Below are 19476 nucleotides of genomic sequence, written 5' to 3'. Positions count from 1 at the left end.
CAACAATCCTGTGACTTTATCTAGTCCTTTGACCCTGCTGCTTTTTCTGTCCTTCAACCCCTCATACCTTCGACTTCCTGTTCCGTGAGTTTAATTCCATAGGAAACCATTACAGTCTCTCTGTCGGCTGTCTTTGCCACGCTCCTGATTCATCACTCTCTTGGCTAAATGACAGCCCTGGTAAAATCAACTGCTGCCTGCTTCCATCTACACTTGTGCAGCCGAGGGTAGCTGGAGCAAAACACACAGCCATGTTATCAGCCTCCCTTCAATTTCATGCTTGCCACCCCCAATTGGCCTTTATTGCCACCCAGAAATCATACTCTAGTCCCCTGGTCCATTTGCTCTTGCCCTGTCCTACAAGTTATTACTTTTTTCCCCCTTGTATCATTACATTTTTCACAGTTTTTTTTTAAGTGCCCACAAACCATCTACTTGTGGGAACTTTGCTGGGAATCGTTATGAAGCATCACATTTTCTGCAATCCATTTCCCTCCTCCACCCTGCCCTGTGGTCCAGACCATGTTCCTCCCATTCTCCACAGCCCCTCAAAGATCGGGGACCTCTGCTTTCCATCATCCCTGCCCCAAACTTCGGTCTCCCAGGGCTCTGACGAAGCACGCGTCAAGTGAATGAGACTGTGAACAACTAGCAGCCTAATTTCCTGGGCCGCTGCTATTCAGGGAGGCAAGCATCTGTTTTCATCGTTTTATTAAATTAAAAAAAATATATAAATAAGCATTTAGCAGGGGAGAAGGAGTTGGCAGGAGGTGGGCAAGTTTGGGCCATGGCTTTCAGGCCCCGATTCCAGGGAAGGAAGGAACTGACCCCAGAGAGCCAGCACAGTCCTGGTGCATCTTGAGTATGCCAGAAACGGCAGGTCCAGAAGGACAGAATCCTTTCTGAGCATCACTTGGTGGTTAGGAGCATGGGCCATGGAGCCAGACAAGATGGGTTTGGATCCCGGCTCCTCTGCTCACTAAGTGTGAGGCTCTGAGCTAGGTGTCTAACATTACTAGGCATGTACTATGTAACACAAAGAAGCACTGACAGATCTCAAGTATTGCCTGTTTTAGAAGCCTGAAGCCAGTAAGATGAAATCCAATATCAAGAATTTGAAACAAATTACCTTGCCTGGAAGGACTGTAAAGAAAACGTTAGGTGGTTTGACCAGAGCATTATTAGAGCAGCATGTATTAACTAAATTCTCTGGTTTTCAAAAATTTGAATTGTAATACAAATGTTTGAGGTGCTATTTCAATTTTCAGTAGCAAATAAATGTGTGTATAGAGGATCTTATTCAAATTTGAGTACTTTTGGAAAACAACAACAACAGAGCTTTCAGTCCCTGATTCCAGGGAGGGAAAGAACTAACCCCAGAGAACTATGTTCTCATCTGTGAAATGGGAATAGTGCCTATTTACTAAGTTGAGTGTGAAGAATAAATAAGCCATTCTATGTAAAAGTACTCAGAACAGGGCCAGGTATTTATGAAGTGCTCAATAAACAGTAGCTGTAAATTATTATCATATTCTCTCTTTTGAGTCTCATGATAGCCCTGGGAGGTATTATTACTCTCATTTCACAGAAGAAGAGACTGAGGGTCAAAGAGGTTAAAGTGAAGCTGAAGACCACATGGACAGAAAGTGGCAGAGAGCAGGCTTGCACTGAGATCAAAGGACTCTACTGCTGTTTCACTGAGCATCTCAGAGCCCCTTTCAGGCCCCAGGTGAAATTATTTTACCCTTGTCATAATGACTCACAGACCTTCCTTCTCCAAATGTGCTCTGACCTCTCCCGGCAGATGGTACCAATTATTTACTGTACAATTACACGGCCATGATTGAATTTAGCCGGAGTAAGGGAGACTGATTAGTGACACATCTGCAATCCTGAGAGGAAGGAAACAGTTCCAGGGTTGCACACTGTAATCCTGCTGGGGTGGAAATGGTGCTTAAAATTGTTCTGGCTCCAGGTCAGCTTCTCTGCAGGAGGAAGAGACACTTGTTTGCCTAACAAGTAGGCTTTGGAGTCAAGCTGACAGAACTGGAAGTACTGTTCACAGGGTTCAGACCTTCACTTTTTGGTTCAAAGGATGATGTTTTCTGATGTGCCCAGGAATCCTCTTCCAACTGCTGTGGAACCTCTGCCGTGAGGAGTGAAAAGGAAGATCGTGTGTCTTCTCGCAGGCTAAGGAGACCGGGATGCTGTTGATCAGAACTAGTATGTGAGAGGAACACACACAGAGGAGAGTCCGTTTTCTGGAAACATCTCTCATCCGTCCCCATGTGGAGAAACTGGGGGGCCCTTCACTGCAGATATGCCAGAATGCCCCAAGGATTGACAGTGCTCATATTGCATTGCCAGCAGTATTGAGAATGTTCCAAGGCGCCCCCCAACTGTGAGATGATAGAAAGGCACCAGGATAGTCCCAGGTCTGAGCCTAATGAGCCATCAGGCCTTGTGGAGGCAGAGTCTCCTCTGTGAGCCTCAGTTTCCCCTTCTGCAAAGTGAGTAACTTAGACTCTGTTTAGGATCACTCTCCCCTCCCAGCTCTAAGATTTTATTAGTCTGTGAGGTCAAGGACGAAAAGTCTGCAACTCTGTTAACAGGACCCAGACCTGCTCTAGAACTTTTGACTTTGTGGTTTTTAATTCAACTCCTCGAACTGTCTGCTGTGACTCATTGCCTTCCACCTGAAGTCTTGATCCACCACCCAAAATTCCATTTAATTCCTCAAATGCTGACTGGAGATAGATTCCCAGCTACAGGACTACACAGATGACTAGTCTCCCACTTTGGGGAATTCACAGTGAGCTAGTAAGGTCAAGACTTGTCAGAACGTCCCTGCTCCAGAAATCTCCCTGGTACCTAAACTACTGGTTTCTCAGACTGTGGTCCTCGGACCAGTGGAACTGATTTCACCGGGAACTTGCTGGAAATGCACATTTTCATGTGCCACCCTAGACCTACAGAAGCAGAAAGTCTGGGAGTGTGGCCCCTAATCTTAGTTTGTTTTTGGCTTTTGTTTTTGTTTTTTAATTTTTTTCTTTTTTTCTTCTTTTTTCTTTCTTTTCGTTGCTTTTTTCCCAATTTCTTTTTTCCTCCTTTTTATTCTTGTTTTCATTTTATTTTATTAAAAAAATTTTAAATTTATGTATTTTTGATCTTTGTTTTTAACAAGTCTTCCTGGGAACTGGGAGGCACCTCGAGCTTGAGAACCACTGACCATGCCCTTTCAGGGACCAGCTGCAGAGCTGTGCTTCTGAGCTTTCCAGGGGCCTGAGGAGACGTCCTGGAGAGAACTCCGTCACTTGGGCTGCCGGCACTCGCTGTTTTCAACGCACAGTCACAGCTCCCTTGGAACCTTCAACACCATTTCAAACCTTTGTGGTATTTTTGTAAATGCCAGGCATTGTGGAAACGACCCATTTGTTTTGACGGGAACTAATCCATTTTAGCCCATAATTCCCCCATAGAACTCCCAGGCTTCCCTTTAAATTAATTGTGATGCTTGCTGGGATGTTGACACCATGGCTAATATCCACAGTAAAAATCCCAGCCCCAGGAGGACCTCTGCTTCTGAAGATCTCCAGAGAAGGAGAGTTCTTGGGAGGTCCGTCTGTGGTCTCCCTCCCTCCCATCCAAGGAGCCTTCCGTTAATATCCTCCACTAGGCGGGGTCTGGGCCTGGTTCCGGTCCTCCTCAGCAGGTGGAGATCTTTGGGTCACATTCTCCTTGCAATGAGTTCAGACTGAAGGGTGGGGTGGGGTGGCCCCTGGGGAGGGGCCAGCCTCTGTCCTGGGACCTGCAGGTCTGTCATATGACCCAGGGCCATATGCTAGACCATAGGCACCTTTGTGAAAATTAGAAAAAGGCACCCCCTTCAGGTACCTCCCGGGTGGATGCAGTGCCTGGGACTCAGGGCTGGGCTGGATTCAGGCCCCCTCCCTTCCTTGGGCGGGTGCCTGTGTGCAGCACAAACTACACAGCTATAAGCCACAGCCCTGCCCCTCCCCAGCCTGGGCCTGGCACAGAGGAAGGTGGAAGAAGGAGAGGAGTTGGGGTCATGTGAGCGGAGAGGATTCCCACATGTGGGGCTTCAAGCCATGCTTTTTACCTGTGGTGTTTCCTTAAATTCTCTTGAGCACCCAGTGAGGTGGGTTATCTCCATATAGTTTTTCTTTTTCTAAATTCAAAGAGATTTTTCAAACTCTCAGCACCTTCATTTTCTCATCTCTCCAATGGGTATGGCACTCCTAGCTCTTTTCGCCAACAGCTTGTTCTGAAAAATCAGAGGAGACCAAGTGGTGAAAGCTCTGTGGAATAAAGATTTTAAAGCATCCTACAAATGTCAGGTTTTATATTATCCCTTGGTTTTTGAAGGCAGCTTCTGGGGGCTCTGGCTTGAGAAACTCACTTTAGGTTCACACAATCCCCAGTGTTATATGTAGGGGCCACAGAGGGTTTGTTTTCTGCCATGATGCTTGCCTGTGGGGGTGCTCCCCCCCAAAAATTGTTGGACTTGTGAGGCTGCAGTGGACGAGGTGTGTGTGCAGAGGCTCAGGGGCGAGTCACGGGCTGGCAGGCCGGCCTGGACGGGACAGCCCAGGGGCCTCTCCCCTTCTCATTTTAATGACTGGGTTCACTGCTTCATTTCTGGCTTTCTCTCTCTTTCTCGCAGCTGCAGTGATTGGGATTTAGGGCAAGCATTTGAGAGCCCTTTTCTAATCCCTGTCAAATCCGGATTTAGCTGCGAAGTCTGGGAAGGGGTAAGGGGGAGGGAGGAGGGGCTGGATCAGCAGCTCAGAATATGTGAGAAATTCCAACAGGAACGCCCAGCCTCCACCATCTGAGGCAGGAGGCCTCTCATCTTGTTCAGTCTCATCCTCTTCCCAGAATGCCTTCTTGCTTAAGTGCTTAAGGGATAAGCATGGTGATTGTGGTGGTAAGGGAGAGACTTTGACATTTGCTTTTTTCCAATTTAACTGTGTTCACTCTTGAAATGTTTCTTGGCCAGGTACCTCCTCCACTTTCACTACTGCCCTCACCCCTCACCCCTCATTAAGACTGAATTCCCCTCTCAACCAGATTAGTGCAACAATCGTCTGAACATTCCATCTTGCAAACCCCTGCCCGATTCTATTGACTTTTTTTTTTTTTGCTGTTTTTAAAAATTGAGGTATAGCTGATGTACAGTATTATATAAGTTACGGGTGTACAACATAGTGGGTCATAGCTGTTAAAGGTTATACTCCATTTATTGTTGCTACAAAACATGGGCTATAATCCCTGTGTTGTACAATATATCCTTGTAGCTTATTTTGTACCTAATAAGTTGTGCCTCTTACTCACCTGCCTCTATACTGCACCTCCTCCCTTCCCTCTCCCACTGGTAAGCACTAGTTTGTTCTCTGTATCTGTGAGTACACTTTTTTTTTTGTTATAGTCACTAGTTTGTTGTATTTTTTAGATCCCACTTTTAAGTGATATACAGTATTTGTCTTTCTCTGTCTGACTTATTTCACTTAGCATAATGCCCTCCAAGTTCATCCCTGTTGTTGCAAATGGCAAAATTTTGTTCTTTTTTATGGCTGAGTAGTACTCCGTTGTATATATATACCACATCTTCTTTATCCAGTCATCTGTTGATGGATACTTAGGTTGCTTCCATACCTTGGCAATTATAAATAATGCTGCTATGAACATTGGGGTGTATGTGTCTTTTTGAATTAGTGGTTTGTTTGTTTGTTTGTTTTTTGATATATATACCCAGGCATGGAATTGCTGGGTTATATGGTAATTCTATTTTTGTTTTTTGAGGAACCTCCATACTGTTTTCTGCAGTGGCTGCACTAAATTACATCTCCACCAATAATGTATGAAGTTTCCCGTTTCTCCACATCCTCTCCACCAACCTCTGCCCGACTCAATTGACTTTTTATTACCTAACTTCCCTATCGAAGCGATAAGTTAGGTAATATAATGCTAATCATATTATGCCTATCACTTGTGGCATGATTTACAAATGTCTCAGCCTGAATTAAAGTCCTTTTGTAACTGGTTTCAAGCTACTCCTTAATTCTCATCTGTAATTCCTAGCAGTGCGTTAGTCACTTTTTTTTTATTTTTCATTGCATTCATGCTATGTGGGGATTTTGTTCATGTGTCTGTCTCCATGTGTTCCAAACACTATGCATCTCTAAAACCAGTTCATGTCCTGTCTCCTTGACCTCAGCCCACTAACATCCCTGTTCTCTGAACATCTACTATCAGCATCACATAGTTTTATACTAGTTGGCTCTTCTTTCATTGTTCAGTGAGTTAAGTCTCCCCGGGTAGGCGGTAGACTGCTTGACATGGGTCTCTGTCCTAAGCTTCTATACTCCCTGCAGGATCCAGCCAAGCTTCTGTCCTGCGCAGTAAATAATAAAGTCATGTTGACCTGGTTCAGGTGTTTGCCCACCTAAAAACTTCATTGATGACTTTCTAGAAACTGAAGTTCATTTATCTTGTAAAAAGAAATAGTTTCTGTTTGTATCCAGTACTCATGATCACCCAGTCAGGCACATATACGCCCTGACAACCTTCCTGAGTGGGGAAGAAAAACGATGAAGATTGGAGGTTTGAAAGGTTGTCCCCAGCCCTAGGATTTCCCACAGCAGCCAACCTGCACTGGGTCCTTGACACTCTTCTAATGCATCTGCCCTCCCCTCTTTCCCCAGAGAGCTCCTGTGAGAACAAGCGGGCAGACCTGGTCTTCATCATCGACAGCTCCCGCAGTGTCAACACCCACGACTACGCCGAGGTCAAGGAGTTCATCGTGGACATCTTGCAGTTCTTGGACATTGGCCCTGATGTCACCCGAGTGGGCCTGATCCAATATGGCAGCACCGTCAAGAACGAGTTCTCCCTCAAGACCTTCAAGAGGAAGTCCGAGGTGGAGCGGGCCGTCAAGAGGATGCGGCATCTGTCCACGGGCACCATGACAGGGCTGGCCATCCAGTACGCCCTGAACATCGCATTCTCAGAAGCAGAGGGGGCCCGGTCCCTGAGGGAGAACGTGCCGCGGGTCATAATGATCGTGACGGATGGGAGGCCCCAGGACTCGGTGGCTGAGGTGGCTGCAAAGGCCCGGGACACAGGCATCCTGATCTTTGCCATCGGCGTGGGCCAAGTGGACTTCAACACGCTGAAGGCCATCGGGAGCGAGCCCCACGAGGACCACGTCTTCCTGGTGGCCAACTTCAGCCAGATGGAGTCGCTGACCTCGGTGTTCCAGAAGAAGTTGTGCAGTAAGTCCTGTTCCTCTGTGGCTCTTCTCGGGGAATCATTAGGATTCATCTGCCAGTGTTCATTCTGTGCTGCCTCCTCCCAGGTACTGTGCTGGCAAGAGGTGTTTAGCAAAGGCCAAGGTGGACACAGTGTTCTCTCGGGGCTTACACTCTGGCCACAGAGACAGATATTAAGGATACAAGTTCACAAATAAGTAACTGCAGTTGTAGAATTCAGGGCAGGACCTGACCTAGGCCAGGGGGCCCAGGGAGATTTCCCTGGGGAAGGGACATTTCAACTCATACTGCAGTGTGAAAGCAGGTTGGTGGTTTTTCTCTAGCGCATTGGATTGTCCTGGCATTCCCTAAGTTGGAATTCACAAGTTGGGGTAAGCATGGGAATGGGAGGGCAAAAATCATAACATAACTTCTTCTCAGATGGTGTGGAATACCAAGCATTTTTGCCCCATGGTGGTGCTAGCAGTAAATATTTTCTCAACCCAGAAAGAGGCCCAGAGTACGGGGACGACCACAATGGGCTCCTGGCGCCTTCCCACCTGGTAAGATGGCAGCTGCCTCCTGGCTCCTTCTGCAAGGATGTGCCTCCCCAAGTACTTGAGCTGTATTCTTCTGCTTTCAGGGTCTCCTTCCTCATCTTGCTTTTTAAAAATGTTTTATTTATTTGCTTATTGGGGGGAGATAATTAGATTTGTTTGTTTATTTATTTTTCCTTTAAATGGAGGTACTGGGGGTTTAACCGAGGACCTCATGCATGCTAAGCGTGCACTCTACCACCGAGCGACCCCTAGTCTTGCTTTCTAACCCTACTGTCCACAAGGCTTCTCTCTCCCTTCCTTGCCAGGCTCCTCCCAGTTACCTCCAACCCGAGCTCCTGCCTCTGATTTTCCAGTAGGTCAACGTGCCCTCTCCCCAGTATCCTGTTTCTGCACTGTCTTCTCATCCTTTCCTCCTCCAGGAGGGCAGGGTCCCAGGGTGCCAACCCAGGCTCACATGCCCTGGAAATGTGCCCCCGACCTGGTAAATGGGGTCCAGTCCTGCCTTGCCCACCATCATTGGTCCCGGTCCTCTGGAACTGCCATGCTTCTTTGATGGGAAAACAAAAGCAAATATCTATTCTGAAATGACTAGTATTTCCCTGGAGTATGAGTAGAGAATGAGCTTAAGGAACCAGAGGACCAGTTCTCAGAATGTGACAAAGCCTAGAATCCGCCCACCCCATCCCCCACCCCCATCCCCCACCAGCCCCATGGAAGTCTCAAGAAGGAAGAACGATGTGCTTTTGATGTGTCTTTAAAAAAAAAAATCCTCTGCTGAAAACGAACTTCAAAAAGCAGAGACCCCATTGTTTCTTGACTCCCAAATCAAAAGGTTTACTTAAAAAATCAATGCCATGAAGGAAAAAAGAACCTTTTTCTCTGCAACGTCACTTGGAAGCTGTTCAGAAGTGCCATTTTCCCTGGCGCCGCAGAGGGGCTGTGTGGCTGTGACGTGCCGTGGCCTGAGTCCCCTGGAAAGCTTCGACCCGTAGAATGCACGGCAAACATTTTTAAGGTTTATGACTTTAAATGACTTCTGCAGGATTTATGTTCCCCCTTTCCTGGAAATATTAAAAAAGAAATTGGTTCCGTAACAGTTTTGACTGGTTTAGTCACTTGTCTTGGAAAATGTTAATGGAGGACTTCTTTTAGAAGTGCTCTGAATTTATCAGCAAATGGAAAGGTAATACTAAGAGGCCGAGGAGGTGGGCTTGTTCATAGAAGAACCTTCTCTGTGCTTTATGGCCAGGCAGCAAAATTAAAAAGCAGTTTGTTTCCCCCCTCCCCCTGCCCTTTTTTCTGTAATCTAAAACCTCTAAGAAAGCATCAGTATCATTATGTCATTCGTTCATTCGTTAGGGGCCGAGAACCAAATCCCTCTTCCCACCCCGCAGAAGACCAGCTTCTCTCTGCATCGCAAGGCTCTGCTGAGCAGACTTGTCAACTATCTTGAAAGGTTAATGAGACCCCAGGGCATCTGTATCAACTGTGCAGTAAAGATCGTGATAACTAACATTTATAAAGCACTTTCTCTTGTGTTTTCGCACTTGATCCTCACGAAAACCTGGGGAGGCAGCAGAATACTATCCCTCCCTTTTACAGGACTGTAAACTTGTTAAGTGAATCCCCCAAGGACGAGCAGCCAGGAGACAGTAGGTTCTGCTTTCAAACCTCTTGCTCATTTCACTCCGCTTCGTGCTGGAAGTTGCAAACTCCTCTCCTAAAGTAAATGCTTTTCTGAAGGCAGCCTCCGCAGCCAGGCAGGCTAGGGACACAGGTTCGGAGGTTGACATTCACCTCAGAGGTTGATGGGGAGCCACTGCAGGGTGGGAAGGGGCAGATTAGAGTCTCGATGGCCCCACCTGCCAGCAGTACAGATACTGAACAAATCTGTAAAATGGGAATTTTTACCTGTGGAGAGTAGATGTGTGAACAGGCATTAAACCTGGAGAGCCCCATTCGGCGTGTACCGTCTTGTATATGATTACAGTCCAATACGCAGAGGACCAGTGGGCTAGGCAGATGGTTTCAGCTTTGATCTGCACTCCCGTGATCAGACAACAGTGATGACAATCTTCCACTGCAGGTGGCAGTTCTCCGAGGTTACAGAAGTCTCATTTTTTCCCTTAAGCATTTATTGAGCTACACTCTGATAATAACAGCTAATTTTGACCTTGGTTACGTACTTTCCATACATTGTTTCATTGAAATAGCAGCCCTGTGACTCAGGTACTATTATTGTCCCCATTTTACAGAAGTAGAAACTGAGGCTTAGAAATGATAAGCAACTTCAAGTAGCAGAGTTGGAGTCTATCTGGTCCAGAGCTCTTATGCTCCACATGCCAAGCCAGAGGGTTTCAGGTTGGTGGGAAGATGCTCTCATCACAGAGAGATGGGATGTTAGTTATACCAAGTGTGTACGTCAGAGGCCTTGGAAAGTCACGTGGCACTGGGGCACGTCTGATCAAAGAATGCCTGGGTCTGCCTAGGGAGTCCAGAAGAGCTTTAAAGAGGAGATAATAATAAGATTTATTGATATTAGTATGTGCATGTGCTGTTTTGAGCTATTAGCATATGGTAACTCATTTTATTCTTAACAGCAAACCTATGAAATAGGTGCTCCTATAATTCCCATTTTACAGAAGAGGACATTAAGACCCAAAGAGGTTCAATAACTTGTGCAAGGTCACACAGCACTAAGTGGTAGAATTGAGATGTGAACCCAAGCATTCTGGCTCAGAACCTACATCTTAACTGCTATGTGCTACACAGACTTGAAAGATGAGTAGTTTACTGGCTAGAGATGTATAGGGAGGGGGACTGCAGTAAGCTAGGGAAAGAATGATAGTTTTCAATAATTTTTTTTTCTATTTCATTTAAAAGCAAAAGCAAAAATAAGTCCAGATTCCCCGTTAACTTCATGACCTGCTAAGGAGACGTAACTCACAGCTTGAAAAATGCTGATGAGGGGCTAGGCAGGGAAGTGGAGGTCATGGAGCACCTAGAGAAGGGATTTCAGAGGGAAGGACTGAGGCTCCTGTGCTCAAGGTGGAACTGAACAGCTGCTGGACCAGGGGATTGGTGGAGGTGATCTCTAGATGTGATCAAGGCAGAAAACTTTATTGTACAATTAAGAGGAGATTAGGCTCTGGAGCCAGACTGACCTTGAGTGGGAGTCCTGTCTCTGTCTCTTACTGGCTGTGTGGACGTGAACTTGGGACATGAACAGTGGTAGCTTTATACCCATGGACAGTGAATTCCCACCCCAGCCACAGGGACTCCTGAGGTTGGATTCTCAGGCCACCCCCAGACCACCAGAGGAACTTGGAGGCCAGTTGTCCTGTGAATGGAGGCGCTGTCTACAAGATGACCAAAATCTATCCATTCTTGGGCCTACCATTTTTGCCACCCAGTGAGTGAGGACCCTGAATTTAGGGGCTGAAAAAATGCGTATCTATCCTGAGCCTTCTAGACAAAGCTGCTTTTAATTAACCTCTTGGGATCTGCTTTATCAGCTTAGCCTGGTATTTGACGCCCAGAGGCTGGTTGTTCCTATGCAAATAGCCCCACCCCCCAGACCACGTACAACTGAAGGCCCTAACAGTGTCTCTAAGATACACCTTCCATCAACTGGCCTGGGCAAAGTCTACACTTACTGCCCATTCGAGGTCCTGTTGCTAAGTGGGAGGCCAGGCTGACTTCAGCAGGCCTTGACCTTAGGTACCTGTACCCAGCAACTGTTCCTTGCAAGACACCCAGTCAGCCCACCACTCCTTTAGTCAATAACACATTCATTAATAAACATTTATGAATATTCATATTGCCTAGTTAAAAATCCAATCCTACCAATGACGTAGTCTGCTGATTAGTGACTCCTTCCCCTGAACACAAAGCCTTGACCCAGCTTCAATGCACAGGGCCTTCTGAGATGTGAGACCACCTGCGGGCCAGTGGAGGAGGCAGAAATCGCGTCCCTGCTTCAGTCACATCACAGACTCCTGCTGCCCCCCCGGGAGAGCAAGGCCTTAGGGCCAGATGCTCTCAGTGTCACCCATCACTCATCTGTAGAATTCTACAGGTGGAAAATTTTTATACTATCTTGGTAAAAATGTTAGGGATTCCTTGGGTTGAAAGTAATAGAAATTCCACTTGAACTAGCTTGAGGAGAGGGGATTGTGTTATATTCCTCATGGAAGTGAGGAGAAGAGTGAGTGACAGTCCTGCCTTCTGTCCATCTCCACCCTCTGCTTCCCCCTGGACTTCTCTGGTCCATGCGCAGAGAGCACGCACCCTGTCAGCCCCCAGATACACCTGCCCTCGGTATAAGCCCCCTCTTTCTCAATTCTAGTGCCTCAATGCCAAGAAAAGACTCTGACTGTCAAACCTTGTGTATCCAACAGCAGGCAGGGGGGTCACACCAACACAGCAGCCCTCCAGTCATCATGCTTTTTAAGTGAGAAGGAAGGGCAGTTTCTAGAAAAAAGGGTGCTACACTGACAACATAATAAGTCTGTACTGAAGGTCCCTAGGCACCATTCATACCTTTATTCTACAGGTAGAGAAACAAGCCAAAGAGCTACTCAACTCACCTGAACTTGCCTCACTTGTTCAAGGCAGAGGTGGACTGAAACACAGGTCTCCTGGCTGCTGCTGCTGCTTTTTTTTTTTTTTAGTGGCGGTACTGGGGATTGAACCCAGGACCTTGTGCATGCTAAGCACACAGTCTACCTCTGAGCTATACCCTCCCCGTCTCCTGGCCTCTGATCCAGTGCTGTCGCCATCATACCAAGTTCCTGGTCCCAGTTTCTTTTGTAGTGCATGGTATAGTCACCTGGTTCTAATTTCTTTCATGGTACATGGCCAAAACAAGCCTTAGTAACGAGCTGTCACTCCAAAACCCTATGCAGTAGTTCTTTAAATGTCTCCATTTGACAGGTGAAGAAGGAGTTCGGAGAAATTAAGTGATTCATGCCAGGTCATGGGGAAGCTCAGCTTTAGTCTGTTTCCAGAAGCCTTCCTCTTCACCTCTGTGCTGTCTGCTGCCCAGCAGATAACTTCTCTGCCGCACATCGCCTATCTAAATAGTTATCTGTTGGGGTCCCAGTGAGAAGACGGGCACCAGGCTCATCACCCGGGCCTCGTACCAGTAGATAATGGCTGCGTCGCTGGTTGCCTAGACTTTAGGCTTCCTTGATTATGGAGGAAAACAGTGACACGCTGGGAGCTGCCCAGGAACACCTCTGTGCCCGTGGGAAATTTGACTCCAGCAGCCTAGGAAAAGAAGAAGGCCTTCCAGAGTGCAGAGCAAATGCAGATTAAAAACAGGATAATGATTTTTCCCTCTTAATACTGTCAAAAACTTAAAGTTTGATAGTCCTGAGCACTAAAGTTCTGAGGGGGCTGGGAATCATTACTCTCCTTCATTGCTGGTGTGAGCGATCTTGCAAGGCAATTAGGTCATATATATTTAGTATTTTATTTTATTTTATTTATTTCTCTTTTTTTCATTAAATTCTTTTTTGGGGGGTAATTAGATCTATTTATTTATTTAATGGTGGTACTGGGGATTGAACCCAGGACCCTGTGCATGCTAAGCATGCGCTCTACCACTAAGCTCTACTCACCACACCAACGTCATATCTATTTAAAGTAGGACCCTGTTCAAAAAATAAATAAATACATAAAATAAAGTAGGACCCCGTCCTAGAGAAACAGTTGCACATATGCTCAAGGAAATGTGTTTGAGAATGTTCATCATGGCATTGGGAAAATGTGGGGACTGCTCAAATGTGGCCTGGTGGGGAGATGGCTAAATAAAACAAGGAATGGTCCGTTGACCAATGGATAAAGCAATGAAAAGGAATAAACCAGATCTAATGTATTTGATCAAATCTAAGATGTACAGTTGATTTTCATTATTCCTGGTAATTATATTCTATACGTCATGGTGACACTTAATTAGCAAGTACTGAACCATTGCTCCTAGGGGAAATACGGAATTAGGTTCCTGTGAGCCTCTGGTCCAACATTGTCAACTGATCAATACATAATCTTGCTTTATGTGTGTTTCTGTTTAAAGACACTTTATTTAATATATGTTGTTGATTTTATCAACATTGAACTCACAGCCAACAGCAGTATCACTCGTGCCTGAATGAAATTTACCGAAACACACATTTTCTCCATGAGGCACGCCACCGTCTGCTTGCTCTTAGAACACCAGACACACTTCACTTCAGCCGACACCAGCACTTCAACACTATGCTTGGGTCCATTTTAAGCAGGAATCACCAACAAAAAGCACGAGAATGCAAAAAGTGTGAGGGTGTCCAAAAATGATAATGAAAGCACCATGAGTATTGATTTTGCAAGTGTAGGCAAATTTGCAAGTATGGAACCTGTGAATAATGAGGACCAACTGTATGTTTCCTACATTTCACACCCCTGAGATTGGGTGCATCTTAGATTCCATGAAAGATAGTAGATATCAACAGAGATAGAATCTGTGATTAATGTTGAGTGAAAAGTCAAGTTGAAGATTGATGACTGTAGGATGAAACCAGGTACATAAAATAAAACAATAGTCCACCAGGCTTCCCTTTTTCTACGTATGGTTAACATGTATCAGGCATTCCCCTGGGCAATGTGCTGAGCACTTTATCATCTTAATTATTTTAACCCTTACAAGGCCCTATTTTTGCCCCCATGTAATATAAAGAAGTTAAGAAAATTGCCCATGATCACAGAAACATAATTCTTTTACTGAAGTAAAAATGATTGGATTTAATCTATTAACTTTCCTGATGTTATTTGCACCTTAACAGGAGCTAAAACACAGGCAATGATAAACTCAGAAGAATCATTCTATACTGTTATGAAATTAAAAAGTTTTACTTTCACTTATTGCTCACCATATTTCTTACTTAGAAGTAAAGAGATACATATGCTTAAGATACACCATTGATTTCATCAGTAGCTGAGTTTTCCTCAGCGCTGGGTTAATGGGATTGTTCTTAGCTTTTGAAAGCCTCTTTTGTTTTAGCTTCATAAAAATCTGATCCTACATATGGACATCCTTTTTGTTTATGAGAACACTTGCATAACTTGTACTCTGTTTATACTCATGCTTGTTAATTTTAAATATGTTCCAGTTGAATTATACTGAGTAAAGTCATAAATAAAGATGTAAAAAACAATAAGGATTTTCATGAGCTCCAGATAGACTTATGCAAGAATCCATGTATCTGAAAGCTAAAGTACTTCAGAAACGAAATGCAGAGATATTTCAAATTGCAACATAAAGGTTATGGAAACGTGGAACATATGAATGCATTTTTTACTCCAAAAATTTTTATGGCACTTTTGCATATAAAGAATTTCATTACTCTTGGGATTTATGATCCTGAGAAACTGTTGATTCTTTACCTCATCCTCATTAAAATAGCTTTTCCTCTAAATCCATTGCTGCCTAGCAAAAGTTCACACATTAGACAAAGCCCTCTCTTGTATCTGCAAACTTTCTGATCCCTCTGTCCACTAATTGGATATTAGTAATTGAACTGTGGAATTTCTGGGGTCTGTAGGTCACTTTTGACCTGTTTTTAGCTGGATATCAGCAATTTTATATGGCTCGGCCTAATGTCATTTCCTTTTGACCCTCCATAGCCCTTTATGTATATATTGCTGATGGCGTTTATGTAAAGCTGTCTTGTCCGATCAGAGGCTGGAAACAACCTTGAGGGCAGTGACTGCAGCTTGTTTCTCTTTGGGTCCTGCTCGTTCCTTCGTGTGGGTTCTGGATGAATGTCTGCGGGTGGGTGGAGTCAGAGAAGGCATCATCACCGCCTGAACTTGCTATGTCTTCCCTTCCAGCGGTCCACATGTGCAGCATCCTGGAGCATAACTGTGCCCACTTCTGCATCAATACTCCTGGCTCATACGTCTGCAGGTGCAAACAAGGCTACATCCTCAACGCGGATCAGACGACGTGCAGAAGTAAGATTGCTTTGCTGATGTATCTGTACTGTCCTCCTCTGTGCTCCCACTCTCTCTTCTTTTATCTGGGCCTGTTTAATTCGTCTGTGGCCCCTCACCCAACCAAGTGGAAAGGACAGAAAGGAGGTTTTGTAACTCGTATGCTTTGTGTTGACCCCGCCCCACACTCTGCCTTCGCAGCGCTGAGGCTGGAGCCGGGTGCATAGTAGGCTGTCAGGAGGAGTTTGGAAGATCGTTGGAGGCCCCTTCTCAGAAATCGCTTCCTTGAATTCAGGAGCTGCTGTCCTTCACTTCCAAGCTGCTCTTTAGGGGGAACCGCTGAAGAGCCTTTTTATCCACAGTCTCTGTTAACTGTGCCCTGAGGAATTATTTCTTTTATTCTTTTCCCTGAAGCATGGATTTAGGATGAGCTGTTCACATCAGCTGGGAACGATTGTTCAAGTTGTTTTAGAGGTGTGCAGGGATCTGTTTGCTTTGCTAAGGGACAATATATATGTCTCCTAAATAAAATAAGGGCAAACAGATAGAAAGTGTTAATAGAACTCACAGTCTCTTTTTTTGGCCAAACCCCAAAACGAGACAATATACTGACATTTGAGGTGCATGAGGTAATCCGCCTCCTCGAGGAGAGAATTACCCATATGCTGAGTGTTGTGCCTAATCTTTTTTTTTTTTTTCAAGTTATAAATAAAGCCACTGTATTATCCCAGAGACAACCCGGCTTCCTCAAGACATGAGGCAGACCAACCCACATAGAGGCAAATAAAACTCAGCTAATCTGACATGTAGGTCATGCAAATACGTAATTGCTATTATACCACATGGTAAGCAATTAAGCATTAATGGAAAGCAGTTTGCACAAATGGCAGTCATTAGAATCACATTTATAGAGCCAAGCCACATTTTCCTTTTGTCTTCTCACTTTTCATTGGGTTGAGAGTGGTTGGCTAGGGGCCTCCCTGTCCTTCAAGATCAGGGAACATCTGCTCAACTCCTCCAGTCCTGTGAACTGTAGAAGCCCAAAGCCCGCAGGCTCGATGAACCCTGGGGGCCTGGGGCTCTCAGACCCTAGGGTCCCAGGTGGTTTGTTGAGTGTAGACTGAATCACCCTGCTTTTCTTCTTGAACCCTGACCCTTCTTCAGTTTCCACAACAAAAATCACTCATACCATATGCTCATGGGTTTAAAAGAATTTACAGGATGACTGGGGGAGCCCAGGCCAGGTCACCTCACACACTGCTCAGCAAACAACCTCAACCTCTTCTCAGATGTGCCCCATCCTCTCCAGGCACCTCCCTCCCCAGGGCTTCTCAGCAGAGCGCTCAGCCTCCCTCCACCCTGCTAACCCCCGTCCTGCCCTTTCCTTCTCCAGAGCACAAGAAATTCCTCTCCTTGTCTCCTGCCCTAGTGACCCACTGGGATCCAGGCATCTGCCGATGTCCATTTTCCATTTACCATGGGCTGGCTTTGTCAAGCCAGAGGAATTTTGAGACTAAAGAATAAAAAATAAGTTCTCCCACTGATGTCATGAGCTGGGCCTTCCCCCACGCACTGGGTTTGCCAACCCCTGCCTGGTCCCACCTCAAGTCCTGAGGCTCCAAGCTCTCCCAGGTGTTGGTCTGGCCTTGGGTCCTCCTGTTCTAGGGCTGTGGGTGCAAAAAGTGTGGTGCAGAAATTGCCCGAAGAGGGGAGGGTGTAGCTCAGTGGTAGAGTGTGTGCTTAACATGCACGAGGTCTTGGGTTCAATCCCCAGTACCTCCATTAAAAAAATTTTTTTAAGCAAATTAATAATCCTAATTACCACCCCCACCCAAAAAAAAGCTTAAAAAAAAAAAAAAAGAAATTGGGCTTCAGACAGACTGATTGGGTGAAAGGGCAAGGAGGCTCAGGTTAGGGAGGGGCCTGAACCCAGGGATAAGCTGACCCCTGGCCTCACCCGCCCCTGGAGATTCAGAGTCAACAGGTCTGGGGTAGGACCTTGGAGTCTGCATCTGCCGTGAACTTCTGACTTAGGTTGCTGCCACACTTTGAGACACTTTGACATTCACTGTCAGAAGGCGAGGGGGCTGGAGGGTGGGGCTGCGAGGTGAGGGAGCCAGGCAGGAGCTGGACCAGGGCTCTGCCTTCCCAACTACCCTGCCGTCCAATCACCTGGAAGCCATTAAACTACCTTTATTGTCAGCACCAGACTTAGCTTACTACACCCAGTCATAAAAAGCAGTTCTCTCTCTCCCAGGAAAAGATAATAATAATAACCCTTCTGCTTGCATACTTGATATTGTTCACCAGTGGCCTTGTGGAAAGATCGGGGCTTGCAGGGTCTGCAGACTTGACATTCCAACTGTGTCAGTCTCCCGCTGAGCTGGTTATTTCAACTCCTTGACTCAACTTCCTCACCATTAAAATGGGAAGGGTGATAACAAAGTAATGCCTGTCTCATCGATAAGGCCTTGTTATCTCATAGATAAGTCCATGATTTTGGTCCGGTGGACACGTTAAAAGTTGTGCCAAGGGAAGATTGGGCCCTACCCTGACCTCTGTTTCTGAGCTGCTTGCAGGGACCTGTCCCTGCCAACACGTGCAGAGACTCGGGGGGCCTGGAGAGCAAAGAGACACAGCTATTTCCAGTTTTGAGCCTTTAAGATGTGCCAGGTCCCATGCAAATTCCTGGAAATTGGAGTTGGAGTGGGGGTGGGGAGGGCATAGCTCAAGTGATAAAGTATGTTCTTAGCATGCACAAGGGCCTGGCTCCAATCCCCAGTACCTCCTCTAAAAATAAAATAAATAAACCTAATTACCAGCACCCCCCCCCCAAATTCCTGGAAATCAGATTGTGACTAAAACAGCAATGCTCTGGCTCTCTTGGAGCCCACATTCCTGCCTGGGAGTAAAGCAAGTAAACAACCAAGTTGATTGCAGCCCAAAGTGATTGCAGCCCCTGCCCCGCTCAGTGTGTACTTCCCACAAGGTCAGGCCTGACTATAGCCACTTATTGAGTGTTTACCATGTGCCGGCAGCTCTCATGAGCGCTCTATATTTGTCATCTCATTTAATTCGGACAATGAGCTCTTAAAGCAGGTTTAGCATTCTCAGTTTACAGGTAAGGAAAATAAGGAACCAGAAAAAGATTAGACAATTTACTCAAGGTCATATGGCTAGTAATGAGACCTAACCAGAATCCAAATCCTGTTATGCATGACTCCAGAGTCCTGGCTCTTATACACCATTCCACACTGTCCATGATCCATCAGGTGCCAGGCAACCCTGCCGCCAGAGAAACTCCTCCAAGCCCGGGGGATAGGCAAGTTCAAAGGCTCACTGAGTCCAGGGGAGACTTAGAACTAGTTCGCCAAGACTAACCTTCAAATGATTGATTTTCATTCCCCAAGTCACTCCCAACTGCTGTGATACTGTCATTGTACAGAATGACTGTGAGAAGGACTCTTAGGGGATGGCCCTCAAACACACATACACACACAGACACTGTCCCCACCATTTTCTATTCATACCCTACCTGTGCCGAGAGAGGAGGCAGACACAGCTGATTTATAGGTTCTTTAGGTGGAAATGGACCTTGGCTATCAGTTTTAGCTCCCTCTCCACTTAACCCAAGAATTCTATTTCTTCCTGGTGTCCCAGAGTGACGGTGC

At 45.9% G+C, this 19476-nt stretch overlaps 1 protein-coding gene and 1 non-coding gene across 3 annotated transcripts in view; both read left to right on the top strand.

The window, feature by feature from the left end:
- Nucleotides 1-19476, top strand: part of MATN2 (matrilin 2) — a 119555-nt gene that overhangs the window by 36285 nt on the left and 63794 nt on the right. For both annotated transcript variants that reach the window (XM_031439375.2, XM_031439374.2), the window contains exons 3-4: nt 6726-7295; nt 15704-15826. In XM_031439375.2, the coding sequence (XP_031295235.1) occupies nt 6726-7295; nt 15704-15826 (693 nt within the window). The remainder of the gene's footprint in view (nt 1-6725; nt 7296-15703; nt 15827-19476) is intronic.
- TRNAV-AAC (transfer RNA valine (anticodon AAC)) lies at nt 17515-17587 on the top strand. The gene has a single exon. It is a non-coding gene; the product is annotated as a tRNA-Val (tRNA).

The sequence above is a fragment of the Camelus dromedarius genome, chromosome 20 (genome assembly GCF_036321535.1).
Source record: "Camelus dromedarius isolate mCamDro1 chromosome 20, mCamDro1.pat, whole genome shotgun sequence".
Taxonomy (NCBI): domain Eukaryota; kingdom Metazoa; phylum Chordata; class Mammalia; order Artiodactyla; family Camelidae; genus Camelus; species Camelus dromedarius.
This window is presented reverse-complemented; position numbering and strand designations above follow the sequence as displayed.